Source organism: Hyaena hyaena, unplaced genomic scaffold (genome assembly GCF_003009895.1).
Source record: "Hyaena hyaena isolate Hyena2069 unplaced genomic scaffold, ASM300989v1 scaffold_368, whole genome shotgun sequence".
NCBI lineage: Eukaryota > Metazoa > Chordata > Mammalia > Carnivora > Hyaenidae > Hyaena > Hyaena hyaena.
This window is the reverse complement of record NW_024080989.1, coordinates 531326-552985: the sequence shown is the minus strand read 5'-3', so window position 1 is coordinate 552985 and position 21660 is coordinate 531326. Positions and strand designations below refer to the sequence as shown.

Here is a 21660-nt window from a genome sequence, read left to right as displayed (position 1 = left end):
TGAATTATATCTTAATAAAGCTATTCAATTGTACTCTATGATCACTTCAATCCACATAAAAACAATATGTTGATTTTTTTTAAACAATTTTACTGCATTATAATTTGATTTTAAAATATTGGAAGTCAAAAACCATCTTTATTATAAAATCCCTTTCTCCCAAGTGATTCAAAGTTATAATATCATTATCATAATTCAAAATCTATATTGAGAAAAAAATTTAATAATAATAACCAGTTGTTGAAATCCACTCATGCCAAACCCTCATATGCTTTGGGCTCATTCAAATTTCATAATAACTCTAAGGACTAAGTGAAGAACTTGCCAATGATGAAACTGAGGCTCAGACAGGTTAAGTAGCTAGCTGTCCAGACCTTGAGTACAGCCTGGGACTGGAGCCAGTGTTATTCCAATAAACTGTCTCTTTCTTTCCTTACTATTTCGCCTAATTAACTTTCAGTTTGAAATTTAAATCATTTTACCAAACTTTCCCTTAAAAACTATTCCCTTAATAGCCAAACACAATGTTAGAACCACTACAGAGATGGGGACAACTAAAGATATCTGAATATATTATTATAAAATCATTAATTTTTGGGGGGGCCTAGGTGGCTCCGTCCGTTGGGCGTCCGACTCGGGTTTTGGCTCGGGTCATAGTCTTGCAGTTAGTGAGTTGCGCCCCATGTTGGGCTCTGTGCTGGCAGTGCAGAGTCTGCTTGGGATTCTCTCTCTGCTCCTCCCACAACACTCTCTCAAAGTAAATAAATAAACTTACAAAAAAAGAATTATTAATTTTCTTACATGTGAACACACTATTGTGGTCATTTAGAAGAAGGTCCCTATTCTTCAGAAGTGCATGCTAAAATTATATTTTCTGGATAAAATATTATCACAATTTCTAATGGTTCAGTGAAAAAGGAAACAAAAAGCTGATACAGTGAAATGTTAACAACTGGTGAATCAAGTCAAGTACTTACAGGGGGTTCACTTATACTTAGTTCTCTGAACTTTACTAGAGGCTGAAATTTTTCAAAGTAAAAAGAAAAAATGAGATCTAAATCTTTGAAAAATGACTTCACTCTGAATATTGTTATATCAACATACATTCACTTTAGAAAATATCCAAGAAAAAAACATTTTATAAAATTATATTATCAGACACTAAAAACAGTTTTGAAATGAACACTTAGAATTAATGAATGAACTTTTTTTAAAAAATGGAAAATAAAATGTCATTCTCCTGGGGAGCCTGGCAGGCTCAGCTGGTAGAACATACAGCTCTTTACCTCGGGGTTTTGAGTTCCAGCCTCAGGTTGGGTGTAGGGACTGCATAAAAATTAAAAAATTTTTAAATGTCCTTTTTCCTCTGTCCTCATGCTCTCTACAGTTTTGCTTAAAATTCCTTTTAATGCCACAACATTAATGAAAATTTACTTTCACCTACCTTCCAGCAAGCCTGTAAAACACCTGCCCTGGATATCAATTTTCCTCTCTTAAAAACACTAACATTAATTTCCTTTACTAATAAAGGTCTTAAAAAATTTTTTTTAATGTTTTATTTATTTCTGAGAGAGAGAGACACACCTGTACAGCGTGAGCAGGAGAGGGTCAGAGCGAGAGAGAGACACAGAATTCGAAACAGGCTCCAGGCTCTGAGCTGTCAGCACAGAGCCCGACGCGGGGCTCAAACCCACAAACCATGAGATCACGACCTGAGCTGAAGTCAGACGCTTAACCGACTGAGCCACCCAGGCTTGGCATTCTATTGAGTAGAACTTTCTGGGTTCACGTCTGGCCTCTGCCACCTGCTGGCTCTGTATGCCTCCATTTCTTCATCTGCAGGGTGAGATAAAGGTGATTTCTACCTCATGGGGGAAATAAAAATATATAAATACAATTCAATAGCAAAAAAAAGAACAATCTGATTTAAAAATGGGCAGAGAGAGAGGCCCTGGGTGGCTCAGTCAGTTAAGCATCTGACTCTTGATTTTGGCTCAGGTCATGATCTCACAATTTGGTTCATGGGTTCGAGCTGGCTCTGTGCTGACAGATGGAGCCTACCTGGGATTCTCTGTCTTCTCTCTCTGCCCCTCCTGAACTTGAATGCACACTCTCTCTCAAAATAAACTTAAAAATACATAAATAAATATATAAAAATTTAAAAAAAGAAGTAAAAATGGGCAGAGGACGTGAGTGGACATATTTCCAAAGACACACAAGTGGCCAACAGGTACATGAAAAGGTGCTCAACATCACTAATCATCAGGTAAATGCAAATCAAAATCACAGTAAGATATTAACTGACACCATGGGGCGCCTGGGTGGCTTAGTCGGTTAAGCGTCCGACTTTCGCTTAGGTCATGATCTCGCGGTTTGTGGATTCGAGCCCCACGTCGGGCTCTGTGCTGACTGCCAGCTCAGAGCCTGGAGCCTGTTTCAGTCTGTGGCTCCCTCTCTCTCTGACCCTCCCCTGCTCACGCTGTCTCTCTCTCTCTCTCTCCTAGAAATAAATAAAAACATTTAAAAAAAATTAAAAAAAAAAAAGATATTAACTAACACCTGTTAGAATGGCTATCATCAAAAAGACAAAAAATAACAAGTATTTAGGAAACCCTTTTACACTACTGGTGAGAATGTAAACTGGTACAGCCAATATGTAATACAGTATAGAGGTTCCTTTAAAAAGTTAAAAATGGAACTACCCCATAATCTAATAATTCCACCTCTGGGTATATACCAAAGAAATGAAAACACTGTCTTGAAAAAGATACCTGCACCCAATGTTAAGCATTATTCACAACAACCAAGGCATGGAAGCAATCTAAGGGTCCACCAATCAATCAATAAAGAAAATGTGGTATACACACACCAATGGAACATTATTCAGTAATTCAAAAAAAAAAAAAAAAAGGATCTTCCCATTTGCAAGAACATGGAGAGAGCCTGAGGGCATTATACTCAGTGAAATAAGTCAGAGAGAACAGACTGGTGGTTGGTGGTCAAAAGTTATAAAATAATTCAGTCCTGGTTTTTAATAGGCCACGCCCAATGTGGGCTTGAACTCAACCCTGAGATCAAGAGTTACATGATGTACTACTGACTGAGCCAGCAAGGCACCACTTGACAGTAGGTCTTTAAAGTTCTCATCACAAGAAAAAAAGTCTGTAATTATGTGTGGTGATGGATGTAGTTTTAACTAGACTTACTTGTGGTTGTCAAATCACAATATATACAATATCGAATCATTATGCTGTACACCTGAAACATTAATATAATGTTATATGTCAATTATACCACAATTTTAAAAAAGAATATATAGGGGCACGTGGGTGGCTCAGTTGGTTAAGAGCCCTGACTCTGGGTTTCAGCTCAGGTCATGATCTCATGGTTTGTGAGCTAAAGTCCTCTGTCTAGCTCTGTGCTGAAGGCACAGAGCCCCCTTGGGATTCTCAATCTCTCTCTCTCTCTCTCTCTCTGCCCCTCCCCTGCTCGTGCTTGCTCTTTCAAAATAAATGAATAAACCTAAAAAAAAAAAAAGAATAGGTAAGTTCGTGCATAAGAAACACTTCAAGCAGTGCCTGGAACACACACCAAGGGCAACAAATTCGAGTTAGCTTATATCATGAAACAGAAGATTAAAAAATGACTTAAAAAAACTCAAAACTTAGGACTTCAAACAGAAGGTGGGCGCCTGGGTGGTTCAATTGGTTTAAGTGTCTGACTCTTGATTTCGGCATAGGGCATGATCTCAGGGTTCTTGAGTCTGAGCCTCGTGTCAGGCTTTGGGTTGACAGCTCGGAGCCTGGAATCTGCTTCAAATTCTGCATCTCTCGCTCCCTCTCTCTCTCCCCCTGACCCTCCCCTGCTAGCTCTCTGTCTCTCTCTCAAAAATAAATAAACATTAAAAAAAATCTTTAAAACACTAAGCAACTAACAATCTTAGGGTGGGTTAACTACCAGCCCCCTCCCAACAATCAGAGGGAGAAAGAAAAGAGGATTAGGATTGCTAGTATAAAAAATGGAGTAGGGGTGCCTGGGTGGCTCAGTCAGTTAAGCGTCTGGCTTTGACTCAGGTCATGATCTCACGGTTCATGAGTTCGAGCCTCTTGTCAGGCTCTGAGAGCCTGGAACCTGCCCTAGATTCTGTGTCTCCCTCTCTCTCTGCCCTTCTCCTCCTTGGGTTCTCTTTCTCTCTCTCTCTCAAAAATAAACGTTAAAAAAATTTTTTTAATGGAGTAGAATTTGGAAACGGGATGGCTTAAAAAAAAAAAAGGCGGGGGGGGTGTGCTACAATGGACTCCCTCAGTACATTAAAATGTTAACCATATAAGAACTGAGATTTCTTTTTGTGATGGTTATATATTATTCTTGAAAAAACATTTTTTAAAGTTCTTTCTTTTCCACCATTCCTAGAGAGCTCATTTGCTCTCATTCCAAAAGTATGCAGTTTTAGCCTCTCTCTCTCCTCCTCTTTCAAATAGGCTTCTCTGAAGTCATCTCTAACCTCTTCAAATCACCAACTCAATGGCTGTTTTCAATGGTAATTTTCCTGTACTTCTCTGCATCCCTCAGCAATGCAGACCTTGGAGCTGCAGAATCCACCCTGTGACCATGAGGAGCACCACCCCGGAATGCTGTATTCTTTACAGCGCTGCCACACCTGCCAGGAACCACGTTCCTCCAGATTATGTCACAGGCTGCGCCAGTGTTTTAAGTTGCTGCTAGTACAGCATTCTTTCCTTGCAGCCAAAAACATCCTTAACCGATACAACCTTCTTTAGGCATCCAACATTGTTGATCGTCCAGTCCTACCTATTCAGTAATGCCAGTGATGAATGTCCTTTCCTATTATTGGTACCTCTGCCATTTTATGCTCCTTCCACTCCCAATAATTAAACTAGCCTCTCTTTCTCCACTCTGGTCTATCCCAGCTTCCAATACCAGATTTAATCTGAAACACTTAGCACACAGGACAGTCTTAGCCTGAAACGTTGTCATCATTCTTCTCCTAACATTTCAATGCCTGAATAAAAATGTTTAACACCAGTGAGCCTAGCATTCAAGCCTTGCTGCAATGTCTCGCCTACTATTTCTCAACCTTTTTTTAATTTTCTTTTTAGCTTTGTTTGCAGGGCTCAATCCCATGAACTGTGAGATTATGACCTGAGCTGAAATCAAGAGTTGGGCACTTAATAGACTGAGCCACCAGGCACCCCTCAACCTCATTTTTATTAGCCCTCTATAAGAAAAGAACTCTCTCTTGGGGCGCCTGGGTGGCTTAGTCGGTTAAGCGTCCGACTTTCGCTTAGGTCACGATCTCGCGGTTCGTGGGTTCGAGCCCCGCATCGGGCTCTGTGCTGACTGCCAGCTCAGAGCCTGGAGCCTATTTCAGAGTCTGTGTCTCCCTCTCTCTCTGACCCTCCCCTGCTCACGCTGTCTCTCTCTCTCTCTCTCCTAGAAATAAATAAAAATATTAAAAAAGAAAAAAAGAAAAAAAAAGAAAACTCTCTGACCTGGCTAGCTCTATGCTGACTTACTCACTATGAACCTCCAAATCCTACCTTCTGCAGGAAGCATGTTGTTCACGATCACTGCCTGCCCCGGAACTATGTAGCAGTCACATATCTATAACTGGTTTGGCACATAGAGTCATATACTCTGTATCTTAATTTTACACTATCACTGCCACCAACTCACCTACTTTTTCTTAACATACTATAATTTCCTAGGGCAGGAGGAAAATAGCAACCTTAATATTAATAACAATGACAATAACAGAAGAGAGACTGATTGGGATTTGAGATTTTCCTTTTCAATTGCACTACTGAAGAGTTGCCGGTTACAGAAATCCAAATACAGTAATTAATACAGTTACGAAGATGAGCTCCATCACTTAAAGTGATGAAAATCTAGTGTTATGAGAACAGACATATCCCCAACATTGGGAGTGGACAGAACCTTCCACTTCCAATCCCCAATGTCCTGTAAGGAGGCCTACTTTAACCACGCAATGGAAAATGAGTGGAGAAAAGTCTTTCAGAAACAATATGGAAAAAAATAGATTTGTATAGGATATTAACCCAGATCAATACCAGTCTAAGAGTATAAAACAATTCAAAATTGGATCCCTTAATTATGTCAACAGGTGAAATTTTTCTTTAAATCACCTTTCTCCCATAAAACAGTGTCCCCTGAACAAAGAACTTCAGGATACCAACTATAAAAATTGTCTCCCACACCTAAAAGAATCTGCAAACACAACCCTTCAGAGAGACAGAAGAGACACAATGGGGAAGCAGGGAGAGAAAAGGTTTGCTAAAGAAGTAGATCTGTTAATTTAACACATTTTCTGTCAAGCAAATCAACTGTCCTTAGTGCCATTGTTGCTGAAACAATGAACACTCTGAGAAGGGGTGTTCATTAAAAGGAACTAGTCAGGAGAAAAAAACACTCTTGCAGCCAACCAGACCGCTTAACAACATTCTTAATTGTAAGAACTTATTCCATTCTTAGGAATTATTAATTAGAGGTGATTTAAATGTTCCACATTAAAAACATGAAGTGGTTAGTGTAATTGTGACCCTAACACTTCCTCTATTTTCACTTATTTTTAGAGGTTATGGGTGGGGGGAGGGGCACTGAAGGATGCACAGTCTGCTATGACAACCATTCACACATTTCATTCAGGTGGCCACATGCCTCAGTGACATATTGCCAAGTCAGGCAGTTACTCTAGCAAACCCACCCTAGGGAAAAACTAGAACTGCACTGCTTCTAAAGAGTCTGAGCTGTAGAATCAAAGCTAAAAGCTGATGATTATACTGTGAAACTTAAAAGAATATGGTATTTTTTAAGCCAACCAAATCATAAAGGTAACATGAGGTCAGGGACTTTAAACAGCAGAATGAAATACTGTATTTCATTTATTTTTACATAAACAATATTCCATTTTAAAGGGTGCATGAGTAATTAAGTGCAAAACAGTGCACATAAAAGAATTATTCTGAGGGGTCACTCACCTAGAGAAAACTGTTTTTGGCTATAGAATGACTGACTTCACACCAACTTATTTATCCAGACTCTGTAATTTAATATCCTCATTTGGGCCAGAAATTCTACCTTCCTTCACCACATCCCAAAACAAACCTAGAACATCAGTAGACTAGCACAACAATGGAGTAGGAAAGAACAAAAATAATGTGGTCAGGTCTTACTTCATTTCCAATCAAGAGATAAAAACAAAAAATAAGGTGCTGGATCTCTGTGGGAACCAAAACCCCCAAGATGGCAAAGTTGGACTCTGAAACGTATTCTCTATGTGAAAAACACCTTTGGAAGCCACAGATAAAATGTTATCTCCTTCTAAGTACTATCGTATCTTTCTGTAGCTTACTGCTCTTAGTTTATTTACTACTAAGTCACCATCACAATACAGTTTTTTCTCCAAACCAAAATAAAAATCTACTTGATCCATAAAATATTTTGCCATACTTACCTAGAAAGAAAACCCAGTGGGAGAAATCAAGAAAAATATTTGGAATGACCTCAGGAAAGAATCTGTGATTGGTGTGTTCTAAGTTGAAAATTCTGATGGAATAAACTCTATATAGCAATATACACACCTGTCTCAGATACGTAAGTATACAAACACATGCGCACACACACACACACCCCCTTCAACTTAGGTCTCACTGAACTTTTGACCTGGTCATAACTAGCTGTCCCCACTGCCCCCAGTGCACTACCACATGAGGCTCAAGAGATCTGTCAAGAAAAGCCTGTGGCCTGACAGGCAACGGCAGTGTGGAAGCCAGCCTGAGGCTATATAGCACAACACCCGGCTTCCCCAACAGTGCCAGGCAGCCAGGCTTTGCCTCAGGGAGGCCTTTCTTTAAGGGACCCAGTTAGCCCCCCAACACCCTCTCTAGTACCCCCAAACCACTTCTTCCCTTAAATGACTCCCCAGGAAAGAAAAAAAATAACAAAACATCTGCTTCCCAGTTTTCTGACAAGTGTAATTACTACTGACATGCTTATCTGAGAACAACTTTTAACTTCCTTCAATTTTTATATACAAATATACTGAAAATTTGCATTTAGGGGAAAAAAATTATCATCAGAAAGAAAAACGTATCCTCTTCACGGTGCACCTTTTATACAATGACCTACACTGAACAAGTCTGCCTTCATTATACCATAAAGCACTAAATTGCAAATGTGATGATTTTGGCCCCCAGGAGTTAGTTGGCAATGTCTGGGGATTATCATGACTGGGGATGCTACTAGCACCTAGAGGGTACAGGCCAGAGATGCCTCTAGACAATTTAAAATGCATATGACAGCTTTCCACAACAAAGACTTATCTAGCCCAAAATATCGAGAGTGCTGAGGCTGAGAAACCCCAAGCATTAAAGAAACACAGAATCCTGAGCTCAATATTATCTAACAATTCTTTTCTCAATTGTAAAAATTACTGAAAGACTTCTCTCAAGCTTTCCAATATAAATTGATTAATATTGGTTAGAGGCTAATATAAAAAAGGTATAATAAAAGCATCCAAGGAATAAATAACATCTACTAAAATATGAACATATAGGGCAACACAGTTGTCTAAAAAGATTGCAGTACCAAATGAAAAGCAAGCCACATGCCTAATGCTCTAATTGGATTTCATTCAAAGTTCAAAGTATAAATGACATTAAATATAACAAAAATGAAGGAAAAATAACATAACTGAAGATCTTCATTCTCCAGAATTCCTCCCAGTCTCAAAATACAAAATCTTAGCTCAGTTTGAGGACCTTGGAGATGGTGAAAAGGTCAATCATCAAGCCCTAAAAAGCTACTTTAAAAGTAGTACGGCAGACAAGATTTCCACAGAAAGAGAAGTTCATATAATTTACAAACACATGAAGTACAGATTTGCAGCTTTCATTTGGTACAAAATTAATTTGTAAATTATGGATCCTAACACAGATCACAACCCTGATCCTCACTGATCCTAACAAGTGAGGTCGATGGTTTTCTGAATCAATTAATTGTGCCATGCATGCTGAGAAACATTTCTAGAATGACAGAACTTAAGACCTAGGCAAAACCTAAGAATCACCTAGTCTAAAATTCCCATTTGATGTATGGAGCATCTGAAACCAAAAATCTGCCTAAGATCATAACTCAAGTCAATGACAGAGATGGGCCCACAATCTAGGTTTCTGACTTTCTACTTGACCCCTTTTGAGAATATGTTCAATCGCATCGACTAAATCTAAAACCTCATAGTTTGGAAGCTGTGCACTTCTGTCCCCCTTGGCTTTATCCACACTGAATTTGTACCTAAATCAGCCTTTGCACTTGCAGTTTCCCAGCACTGTGCCAGCTCTCCTCATTCTGATTGCTAACACCCAGCAAGACTCCAGCACCCAGCCTCTCCTGATCAAAGGGCAGACTGTCCGTTGTACCAAATGGTGCCAAGGTGTATTTTCGGCTATCCTATGTTCCAGAAAATTAAGCAACACCATACTCAACTTCCGTCACAAAGCCAGCCAGATGGTAACACAGGCTGTCCTTCAGAGATGAGAGGGTACTGCCTTTTCTACAAAGGCAGAAGCTCCCGACTACCCCTGTGAAGCTTCCCACGCCTCCATTTTCAAAATGTTGGTATAAACAGAAAGGGGATCTAGTATTCACTTCTGGAAAGAGATAAATTTTTAAGTAATCTCCATACCCAATGTGGGGCTGGAACTCACAACCCTGAGACGAAGAGTCGCATGATCTACCGACTGAGCCAGCCAGGCACCCCTCACTTTTGGAGAGAGACCTACTCTAACAGAACCTTCTCCCCTTTCAGGATTTCAAACTGCATGAAGATTTTCCTCTCTGTAATTTCACATCTGTTTTGGGGCTTTAGTCCTCAGAGGAGGAACAGATTTTGAATCTTCAGAAGACACTTATCATCTGATACCTTACATTAAATCAAACAGTGTCACAAAATACTCATTTTTGAGGCATTTTAAATCACTTATCTCCTTCAGTCCTGCTCAAATGCCATGTTCTCAGTAAGGCCATACTAACCAACCTATTTTAAATTACAACAACCCACTCCTTTAATTGGGTCTCCCTATGCCTCCACATTGCTTTGTTTCTTAACTAACCTCTGAGGTACTATACCAATTCCTTTACTATCTGTTTCCTTCTAATGAAAAGAAGACAGGTATTTTTGTGTTATGTTCACATCTGTACCTCCATTACCTAATACACTGTGCCTAGTACATAGTAGATGCTCAATAAATATCTGCTGAAAGAAGTGAAATGAAATCATGAACTTGACTCTGTACTTACTTCAGCAGAAGTTTTAAAAGTATCTTCTGTGCCCCACATTATTAGAACCAAAGAACTAAAGATGTGTACTATTAAGGTCCAGCCATCATTTATAGGTATAGCCTTTCATTTTAGATAATGAAATAGAAAGAGTGATGTAGCAACCACACACAATTATGTTATCAAAGAACCTAAGATCCAGATGAGAGTCTGCCTGCAAGCAACTCAGCCTCTCATCTATAAAGTGAGGATAATGGGGCACTTGGGTGGCTCAGTTGATCTCTCCGCTCAGATCATGATCTGATGGCTCCTGAGATCAAGTCCCATGTTGGGCTCTGTTCTGACAGTGTGGAGCCTGCTTGGAATTCTCTCTCTACCTCTCCCCAACTCACATGCATCCCCTCTCTCTTTAAAAATAACTAAATAAACTTCAAAAATAAAATGAGGATAACTCCTATCTCACAGTGATGGTTAAAGATAGCCAAGGAATGGGGTACCTGTGTGGCTCAGTCCATTAAGCCTCTGACTCTTGATTTCAGCTCACGTCATGATCTCACAGTTCATGAGTTCGAATCCTGCACTGAGCTCCAAGATGACAGCATAGAACCTGCTTGAGATTCTCTCTCGCCCTCTCTCCGCCGCTCCCTTACTCATGCCTGCACTCTCTTTCAAAATAGATACATAATGGGGTGCCTGGGTGGCTCAGTCAGTTGAGCATCTGACTTCAGCTCAGGTCATGATTTCACGGTTTGTGGGTTTGAGCCCCGCGTCAGGCTCTGTGCTGACAGCTCTGAGCCTGGAGCCTGCTTCAGATTCTGTGTCTCCCTCTCTCTGACCCTCCCCCGCTCACACGGTCTCTCTCTCTCTCTCTCTCTCAAAAATAAATAAAAAATTTAAAAAAATTTTAAATAGATACATAAAACTTTAAAAAATTATAAAATATATTTATAAAAATTTTATAACAAAAGCAAGCAAGCTAAGGATTAAACGAGGTAACATTTGAGGGCATCTGGATGGCTCAGTTGGCAGAGCATGCGACTGCTGATCTCAGGGTCATGAATTCAAGCTACACGTTAGGTATAGAGCTTAAATAAATAAATAACCATTTTGAAAATGTACCAAGTACTATACAAATGTCATATACCATTAGGCTATTCTGACCTGCCCAAGTGGCACAATTAGAATAAGAATTCAAGTTTCTAACTTCTAGTGCAAAGCACCTTGTGTAATTAAAACTAGGTTGCTGGTTCACCTATTCAAGGTTAACTTATTCTTTCATCTGCTTCAGGGCTTTTTAACCTTTGTATGGTTGGGGACCTCTTTCAGAATTTGATGAAAGTGACAGGCCTTCTCCTCTAGCAAAGTGCACATATGTACACCAACACAAAATCTCCTATAGCCCATCCACAGGCCCAGGCTTAGGAACTGCTGATATGACTGATATATACTAATAAGTTACTCTCGGCAATTCTAATTATTTATTTTCCATGCTTAATAATTTATGCCTTGGGAAACCTGCATGGCTCAGTAGAGCACGCAACTCTTATTTTTTCTCAATTGCAAGTTCAAGCCCCCTGTTGGGTGTAGAGATTACTTAAAAATGTAAGAAATTAAAAAAATAAAAATAATTCATGCCTTGGTGGCTTTGATTAAGGAAACACGAAGAGTGGAATTCAGGAATCTGAATTAAAGGTAGTCACCCCAGATCATCATGCTCATTAGGTGAGGGGCTTTACCTACCATAAAACCAACGAAGGCAAAGTATTCAGTACTCAATAGCAAGAATCTCCGGGAAATAGTAGACAGGACAATCAGATTATTTTTACCATGTTGCTAATATACAAACCATTCAGATAATTCTACATGACCATTTTCAAAGACCCACCTAGAGGCACCATGGTCTTCTGCTCTAGAGGAAAATATTCCCAAAATGTTTGTGAAGGGATTTTTGCCCCCAACCCCACACCCATCACGATTAACTCCAGACCAGATTGCTGAAGATGATTCTATATTCCCTTCCCTTACTTTGATCAAGACCCCTAGAGTCACTGTAAAGAGCACCTGGTAGGGAAGGAAAAAAAATTAGCATTCAATTAGCATTTAATGGTCAAATCACAATTCTTCATTTCTCAAATCCAAACAAAACTGAACCAACCTAATTCACTGGAATGCTAAACAATTCTAAAATACTTGATTTAAATGAAGTGATTCTGAGATATTAACAGATAATCTTCTGACACAAAGGAGGCGAGCTACAAGCTTCTTTGGTAATCTCCTAGCACCTAGTAGTAGATGCTCTGCTGTAACACCAACTACCGAATTCAGGGTCATCAACCTATTGTTGTCCAGCTATACCTCAATCTCTTCATCTGAAAAATAAAACCAGTACCTAATCTAAGGAACAAGTACATTGTGAGCGTATTTGGGAATTTCTAAATATGTTAACAATTAATTGCTTTTATCCCTAAGTGGAGAGATACAATGTTAACAGTTAACAGCTTTCTCTGAGTGGAGAAATTATGGGTGATTTTAATTCTCTTACTTACATTGTGCTACAATTTTCAAGTTTTATATAATGTCTGCATTATTTTTAAAACCAGAAATTTTGAACTTAAAACATCATCCACATATTCACAGATTTTCTATCTGATGATTACAGAATCTCTAAAGAAATCCTGTACGTTCAAAGTTGATTAACAGAGTAAAAAGGATTTTTTTTACAAGCAAAAATAAAACTATCCTTGGTTTGGGGACCAGTTCTATGAGTGGGAGGTCTTGACCTCTTTCAGAATTGTAGCATGAATTCTCCCAGTTCTTCACCTATCTAAGAGATTACTTCACTCTAGATAAATAGAAGTCAAGTCCTTGAGGATTCTACTTCCTAAATTTTCTATAAATCCAGTTCAGCTTGGTGGTCAAGGGTAAAACAAGATCTTTCCACATAAATGAAAACTGGTTTCCTAAAAAAGCTGATATACAATTTCTACCACTTGGTATTATTCATCATTTTTACCTTTTAAAGCTGCAGTAAATTAAAGATGGTAGGGCCTTTCCAGTTGGCCTAACAGGTACAACTCAGCCTCAGAATTGGTTTTTTGTTTGCTTGTTTTAAGGGTCTTCCATTACATCATACACTCTAACCAAGGGGCTGTTTCTCAAACTGCCAGGACAATGAACTGTTAAAAAATCATCTAAGCAAAAGAATAAATTTGTTTTATACCTGAACTAAAATTGATGTTTTCAGTGAGTTCTGCACCATCACGGAGTCAAATTTGTTAGCCTAAAAAAGGCTAATTTTAATTTCTGATAACTACTGAAAACTTTAAATTACCATTTGCGTTAACTATGTCAAAACACACACCTTACATGAGAGAATTACACAAGAACTGCAGAGGTTAAAAAGTCCCTATCATTTGTTATCCACCTACTGAACATCTAATAAAAACAGGCATGGATAGTTCTAAAAAAAAGTGCATATAGATTTCAAATATTCGTTCTGTTGCATGTTATTTCAAACAGCATGGCATGCACTTCAAAAACAATAGTGTCACTTCCAAGAACCTCTCCAATCAAAAGACAGTCACTTCAAAGAGCCCAAATTATCCCCCTGTAACAACAATGATTTTTCATTTCTATTAAACACACAAATTTGACCTCTTTGGATCAGATTACATTTCCTTTAAGAATTATACAAGCTAATACTTAGAAATCACAAATTTATTTCTTAGAACATAAAACAAGCTATTTATAGATTACTCTAGATGTGGGCAAGGATTTAGGGCAAAATGAGTTACCTCTATTTTTCCATCAACAAAATGGGAGTATATGGATTCTGAAAGATGATTTTTCCCACAGTATTTGTAGACTGGGTCCTTAGCTCTAAACTTGTAATTCAACATCACCTCAATCTTACTATCTTGCTAGAAAGAAAATGGGCTAAGGCGCAAGTTTGCCAGCACCCAAGATGGCACAGTCAGTCACAAGCAACACCTCCCACAACAGCCACCATTTTGAGCAGCAGAATGTAATTAAACTACTCACGATTTTATACCAACTAAAAGAACACATGATTATCAGAATAAGTGTTAAACATCTCTCGACTTTAAGCATTCCCAAATCCTTCATTTTTGTGGCCTTGTTTCTCTTCTTCAGTTATCCTACTAAAATTTTTAGTAAAAATCATGCTGCTACTATGACGTTCAAACTTTGAAAACAAACGCTATGGTGCTATCTAAAATGCCCAAGTTACTACATCTTCCTGAAAACAGAAGCCCACGATTTAATCACATTGTTTTAATCAGCCCCGGGAACTAAGAATCGCCAAAAGCCAGTGAGCGGTCCCAGTTTATCAGCGTACATTCCGCTTCATTCTCCCACCGTACCCCTTTTGATCTTTTTATTTTCCAATTTCGTGAACTCCGCAAGAAGAGCAAGTCCCAACACTTCATTCATATGAGAAGCGAATATTTCCGCAAACAACACTGAATCTATACATAAGGGTGAGGCAAAAATCCTAGGAATAAACAAATTAAAATCAATCCGAAAATGGCAGAAAGTAGGATCGGTGGGGGTGGGGAGGCAACAACTACGATTTGCTCTTCCAAAAGAGTAATTCTTATTTTGATTACTCGGCGGCGAACTCATTGGCAGAACTGAGAAGAAAAACTGACCAACAATTTCCATTTACCTTTGTCCAAGGCAAAAGGTGATTAAGTGACTACATATATACTGCCATAGGAGGGCAAGCGATTCAACCTGCCAACCAATCAAATATTCGCACCCCCTTCCAAAAAATAAAAATAAAAGAAAAGAGGATGGATCCTGGTAGGGCCAGCTGCCTGTCGGGGCCATCGGGTACATTCCATTCCTCACACTCCCGCCACCATCCCGGCTACTAGGACTCCTGATTTTAGTCCGGTTATCACAAAGCCTCGGGTTTGAAAGCACCTTCGGCCTGGCCAGAAAAGCCATCCCTTTACTCCACGCCCGCCCGGAGGGATAATGGTGGCGAAATCAACTCAAAGAGCTCCCGAGGTCCGCGAATAAAGAGGGCTGTCTGTTCTGAGAGAAAAGGCGCTGATAAAGAATAACGGAGTCCTAAACTTTCTCTCCGCAGCCTCGGAGCTCGGGAGCAAGGGCTGAGCGCCGGGCGGCTCCCCGGAGGAGAGCGCGCCCCCGAGCCCGGGCCCCCACCTCCGCCTGCCCGAAGTTAACCTAAAGCGCCCCCGAGAGTCGCGGGCCTCTGGCAGTCTGCGAAGTGCGACTGCCCCTCCACGCGCCCGCCGAAGTGGGGGCGAGCCTCTCCCGGGCACGACAGACCCCTCCCCCAACCGGCCGCAGGCCGCCTCCCCGCCCGGTCGGAGTTAATCCAGCCCGCACCCCGTCCCCGCCCGGAGCAGCTGGCTCGCCGCTTCAATGGCACCGGGCTGGGAGCGCGCGCACGCACTCTCCCCACACACTCAGCCTCCTGCCCGAGAAGTCCCGGGAGAGCCGGCCGGGTCCCACTCCTACAAAAGCGCACTCGCCTCCGCCCCCTCGCCGCCCGCTTCGCCCCGTCCCGGAAGGCGCGAGTGGGCACGGCGGCCACGAGCGAACGTCCCGAGCCCGGACGCCGACACTTGGCGTCCCCTGCGGAGTCCCGCGGCGGCCCCAGCCCGCGCTCCGGCCCTTGGTGCGCCTCGTGCCGCCACCTCCGAGCCCTTCCCCCGGCTGCGGACTGCCGGCCAAAGTCTCCGCGTGCCCCGCTCCCTCCCGCACGGTGTTCCGGGACTCCTGAGGGGGCAGGGGGGAAAGGGACGCGGGGTGCGCCACCTCGCCCGCTCCTCGCGGCCACTCACCTCGATCTCAAAGTCAGGCAGGCGGAACGCGGTGCGAAAGAGCGAGCAGAAGTGCGCGATGGCCGGGACTTCCCACCAGGAGCGGAGCTCGCCCAGCCCGGCCGCGCCGCCCTCCTCCGGGCACATCTCCCAGGCGCGGCGGTGGCGGCGGCCCCGAACCCCAAGCGCGCCTCGGCGGCCCCACGCTGCCCGCGCACCGCTCGCCCGCCCGCCTCGGACTCCCGCCGCGGCGCAGCGCCTCAGCGCCTCAGCTCCTCGGGCGGGGGTGGCGGCGGCGGCGGCGGCGGCTGCTACTCCCGCTGCTGCCGCCGCTCGGCGAGTGCATGAGCTGAGGGCGGGCGACCCGGGCGGGGGGCGGCGGCTCGGGGGCCAGAGTTACTGAGGTGGCTGCTGCTCCGGCTGCCGACGGGGTCCGCGCGCTCGCCCCATCCTGCGGCTGCGGCTGCGGCCGCCCCCAGTACCATACAATATAATCATCTCACCGCTGGGGAAAACAGATGGGGCTGGGGGGGCGGGGGGAGGGGGCCGAACAGAGGGCCTGGGGGAGGGGCCGCCCACGAGGAGGGGGCGGGGCTGCCCTCACCACAACAACAACCCCCCCCGCCCCCACTCCCCACCCCCAGTCCGGACAGCTGCACTGGAAGAGAGGGGGAGGGGAGAGAGAACTGAGCACCCCAAGAAAGAAGAGGAGGGTGTCTTGAAGGGGGCAAGGTGCACCTCACGAGCTGCCATGAGACTCACTCCGCTTTCCAGGTGTTTGGGACTGAGAAGTTTAATGACTTTGATCAGTGAGGACAATAAGGGTCTTTCCCACCCCCCCACATGGCCTTAGTGGTCGCGTCCTTTTAAAGGGCCCGCTGGGTGGTGCTTTCGGCAGGGGCTAGATCCAGAAACACGCACGTGTGAGAGTTCAGTTATTATTGGTGCTGATGATAGCACCGGAGAACCAGTGGGCTGTGCACTCCAGAAATATGAGGCCTAGAGAAATAAAGTGATTTCCACCTGTTCTCACTTTTATTCCATCCAAGAACGGTGTTTCAGGGAGCTCTGAAGTAGCTCTTTTCTCCAAGGAAAGAAGCTGGTGGGGCTGGTTAAGCTGGAACCAAGCGTGATGGAGGCTGGAGTGCGGCGGGAAGGGTGGGGTAGGGGGAGGCACCAATCAGCGGCCCTGAGCGGAGAGCGACAAAACCGCCCCGCCCGCCCACCCCAGGGAATGGACACGTGTGACCGCCCTAGAGGAGACAAGCTTGGAGCCCTGCAATTGCCCTGGCTGCAAGAGATGCCTGGAAGAGTGCGCACAATGTAGTTAGAAAGCTGAGGGGGTGGGGGAGGATGGGATATGGGAGATAGTCTGAGGAGTGTATTCTCGTGGGGTGGAGATCTGCACCAGGCTAAGGGAATGTACTCTAGGAGGGTGGTGAGGCGTGTGCTTCAGAAATAGTAAATTCTAGAGTACATTAGAATTCCTTCTGCTGAGCCCGAAAGAAGAAAAAGAAAGCCACCTCAAAAACAGACTAGAAGTGTGGAAAAACTGCAGTGAGTGCCCGAATATTTCTATTGGGCATTGCAATTGACGTATTTTTTTTAAATTTTTTTATGTTTTATTTATTTCTAGGAGAGAGAGACAGCGTGAGCAGGGGAGGGTCAGAGAGAGAGGGAGTCACAGACCGAAAGAGGCTCCTGGCTCTGAGCTGGCAGTCAGCACAGAGCCCGACGCGGGGCTCGAACCCACGAACCGCGAGGTCATGACCTAAGCGAAAGTCGGACGCTTAACCGACTAAGCCACCCAGGCGCCCCACAATTGACGTATTTTAGAGCGGCATTCTCCTCAGTCTGAGAGGGCCTTAGCTGGGTTCTGTATCCACCTCTCAGTTAGGAAACACTACCCCTGACGCTTCCCCAAGAGTACTCAAGTACTTCCTAAGTGACAGGCACAATCATATAGCGTATGCGGTTAAATAAAAGATTCTCCTCCATCTTGAGCAATGTAAAATCTGGAGAAAAATGATGAACATTTGACGTAATAGACTTTGCTGTGGGCTATCTGAAGTCTCTCCTCCACCTCTCCCTCACTTTTTCTGGTCATTTTAATAACCTGCTGTGTTTTTATAAGGCATTAAGAAAAAAAAAACCCGAAATCTTGTTTTTAAATAGTTTATTGTCAAGTTGGTTTCCATATAATAGCCAGGGGATAAAAATCCCCACAAGTGCCCTCCATGCCCATCACCCCCCTTCCCCTCCCCCTCCACCCCCATCAGCCCTCAGTTTGTTCTCAGCATTCAAGAGTCTCTCATGGTTTGCCTCCCTCCCTCACCCCCCCCCGAAAAAAAACCCAAATTCTTAAAGAAAATATATTTCATTGTATCTTTTATGAGTCAAAATGCTTCTAACACTGGCTCCTCTCTCCCCTGCCATAGAAACAGCCCCAAAGTTTGTCCTTTTATTACCTGGAACTATCTAATGATTTAAAATTCCCACTCAAATTTTTAGTATATACTTTCATCTTTGACAAAAATGAACATATATCTACGTGCTCCCAAAAAGCAAAGGCTACATTTTTCTGTGTTTATGAAGCACAGCTCCTCTGTAGATATCCTATTAATAGATGAGATGTGAAAAGGGTGACAAGCCACTGTGGAATTAATCACAAAACCTGAATTAGAGGTTTTCAGGACTTTCTTCTCCTGTCTTTCTTCATTTCCTCACAGATCTATTTGACTTCCCACACTTTTTCTTCTTTTTTTAAACGGTTACCACTTTTCTTCATGTTGATTTCTAATCCATTATATCCTGACTGTTCTTTCCCCATCTTCTTTTTCCTGGTTCTCCATCTATCTTCTCATTTTTGCCTGTATCTTTTATGATTACTTAACCTTTTTTTTTTTAACCTTGCCTCTCCATTGTCACTACTAGCCAGCCAAGTGATAATAGTGCCTAGAATGTTAACAATACCAGGAAGCAGAAAGGTGAGATGTGGTTACTCTAGTATGTTTGAGTACTGGTTACAACCCCCTCTCAAATGGAAGTTAGTCTATTGTCCTCCTCCCTCCCCCACACCACTGTCCAGTCCTGTGAATCAACAAAACTGTCGGAACTGGAGGTGCCCCCTGGTGGTGGTCAGAGAGTCCTCTTTCTACCTCTCTGAGCACCTTTTTCTTACTAGCATTATTTCTCCCTGTGCTGCCTTTTTTTCTTCTGAGGACCCCCTCTCACTGTTCATAGGGAACCAGCACACCAACTTTATTTTTTTTTTTTATGTTTTATTTATTTCTAGGAGAGAGAGAGAGAGACAGCGTGAGCAGGGGAGGGTCAGAGAGAGAGGGAGTCACAGACTCTGAAACAGGCTCCAGGCTCTGAGCTGGCAGTCAGTACAGAGCCCGACGCGGGGCTCGAACCCACGAACCGCGAGATCATGACCTAAGCGAAAGTCGGACGCTTAACCGACTAAGCCACCCAGGCACCCCACACCAACTTTAGACACACCCTTCCTTCCTTCCTTCCTTCCTTCCTTCCTTCCTTCCTTCCTTCCTTCCCTCCCTCCTTCCTTTCTCCCTTCCTTCCTTCCTTCCTCCCTTCCTTCCTGACCTGTTTCTTTCTGTCCTCTACTCTAGTTCAGTCTCTGTACTTTCTGCTTTGTTCCTCCCCTCACTGTGTGCTTCGCCCACTCCAAATTTCCCCAACAGTCTGGAACCAATTCTGGCCCTGGAGCTAAGCAGTCTTACATGTCTCTGATTTGATGGAAAGTGTGGTCTCTGAGTTCCTTGAGTTTGGACTCCAGCTAGAGCTTCACATGTAGACGCCAAGGCCTCTACCTCTGTTGGAATTGATAGCCTGAGTCTTTGACCCTGCTTTGAACATTTGTCCCACCTTTCCCCTGGAATTTCACTACCTCAGATTTCTTTTCTGGACCCACTTTTGGCCTAATCTCCTGCAGTCTAGCTTAAGACCTCTGAACCTATATGTGGGTCACTGGCCCTCATCAATTGTTCCTTAGTTTCAGAGTGCTCTTTCGTGGCTTTTTCCATCTGGCCCATTTATTCACCCTCTAAACACTGTTTGTATCATCTTCTTTAAAAACACACACAGCTTGGGAACACCTGGGTGGCTCAGTTGGTTAAGTGTCCAACTTCGGCTCAGGTCATGATCTTATGGTTTGTGGGTTCGAGCCCCGTGTCGGGCTCTGTGCTGACAGCTAGCTCAGAGCCTGGAGCCTACTTGAGATTCTGTATCTCCCTCTCTCTCTGACCCTCCACTGCTCATGCTGTCTCTATCTCTCAGAATAAATAAAAAACATTTAAAAATTCACACACACACACACACACACACACACACACATCTCATACTTTCTTTCCCTTTCTCTCTCCTGCATCTTTTCTGTTTGTGAGCTGGTGCCATTAACCTCAGACTACATTGAAAGTGCCAAGAAGTAATTGTCTTTTATATTTGCCACAGCCTTCAAGTTCCATATCCTCTTCTAATTAAATGTTTTCCATTTTAAAAACCCCACAATAATTAGTTTGGCTTATCTGTTTTGCTGTTTCATTAATGTTGCAAAAAACATTTATATTTTTCATTGCAAATATGCACTGATTTCAGTTCTGATGGAATCTTTATAGATTCCTGGAGGATAATCTGGGAAACTAAGCACTGTTTCATAATACTACTTCTTTGGGAAATACTTTATAAGTTCCAAATGATCAGCTAAAAACATTTATTTGAATCTTGGAAAGGATGTGACAAATAAAAGTGTGACTTCTCCCATAAGCACTGCTAATCCAGGACTAGAATTCAAATTTTCTAGTTAGTCATCCAGTTTTCTCTCTAATGGATAACACTGCTTCTCTCTTCTACATGAATTGCCCTTTCTTTTCTTTTTGGGTAACCAGCTTGACCTGGATACTCCTTGTTTCAGCCCAGAATCCAATTGGAGCGAGAATAGAGTATAACCATTATTTTGTCACTTTAGTTGCCTGTGTATAACTGAAGCCCAAGTGTCTCACAGATTCTTGACACACCCTCACATACAACCTTCCTTTCTCATTAGAGAGCTGCATTCTATAATGTACCTATTCCCAAAGAGGGCTGCAAGCCAGGCAAATTTTTAAAATGTAGAAGTTATAGAAAGTAAATTAGATTAGTAATCAAGAAATACGGGTTGTCTCTTAGAAAAGGCTCTTAATCTCTTTATATTTCCTCTGTGAGACAAAATATCTTGAGCTAAATAGTCCCTGAGTTCTGTTGGCTTTGCCTTTAAAATAAAACCAAATGCAGATGTGTGTGTGTGTGTGTGTGTGTGTGTGTGTGTGACCAGAACCTTATAAAACAAATGTCTGTGCCTTATGCCCAAAATAACCTATTACTGGAAGATAAATCTGACTGTGAGGAGGAGAGCCAACACTTGCTGAACATGTTTGAACAAGACCTCAAAAATAAAAGAAATATAGGGGCGCCTGGATGGCTCAGTCAGTTAAGTGTCTGACCAGCTCAGACCATGATCTCCAGGTTC

The 21660-nt window shown here is 42.7% G+C and overlaps 1 protein-coding gene across 1 annotated transcript in view; it reads right to left on the bottom strand.

The window, feature by feature from the left end:
- LOC120243778 (cat eye syndrome critical region protein 2) overlaps positions 1 to 16316 on the bottom strand; it is a 177187-nt gene extending 160871 nt beyond the window's left edge. Inside the window, exon 1 of the mRNA XM_039250017.1 lies at positions 16155 to 16316. Within this exon, the coding sequence (XP_039105948.1) occupies positions 16155 to 16280 (126 nt within the window). The 5' untranslated portion in view covers positions 16281 to 16316. The remainder of the gene's footprint in view (positions 1 to 16154) is intronic.
- Between the last annotated feature and the right edge of the window lie 5344 nt (positions 16317 to 21660).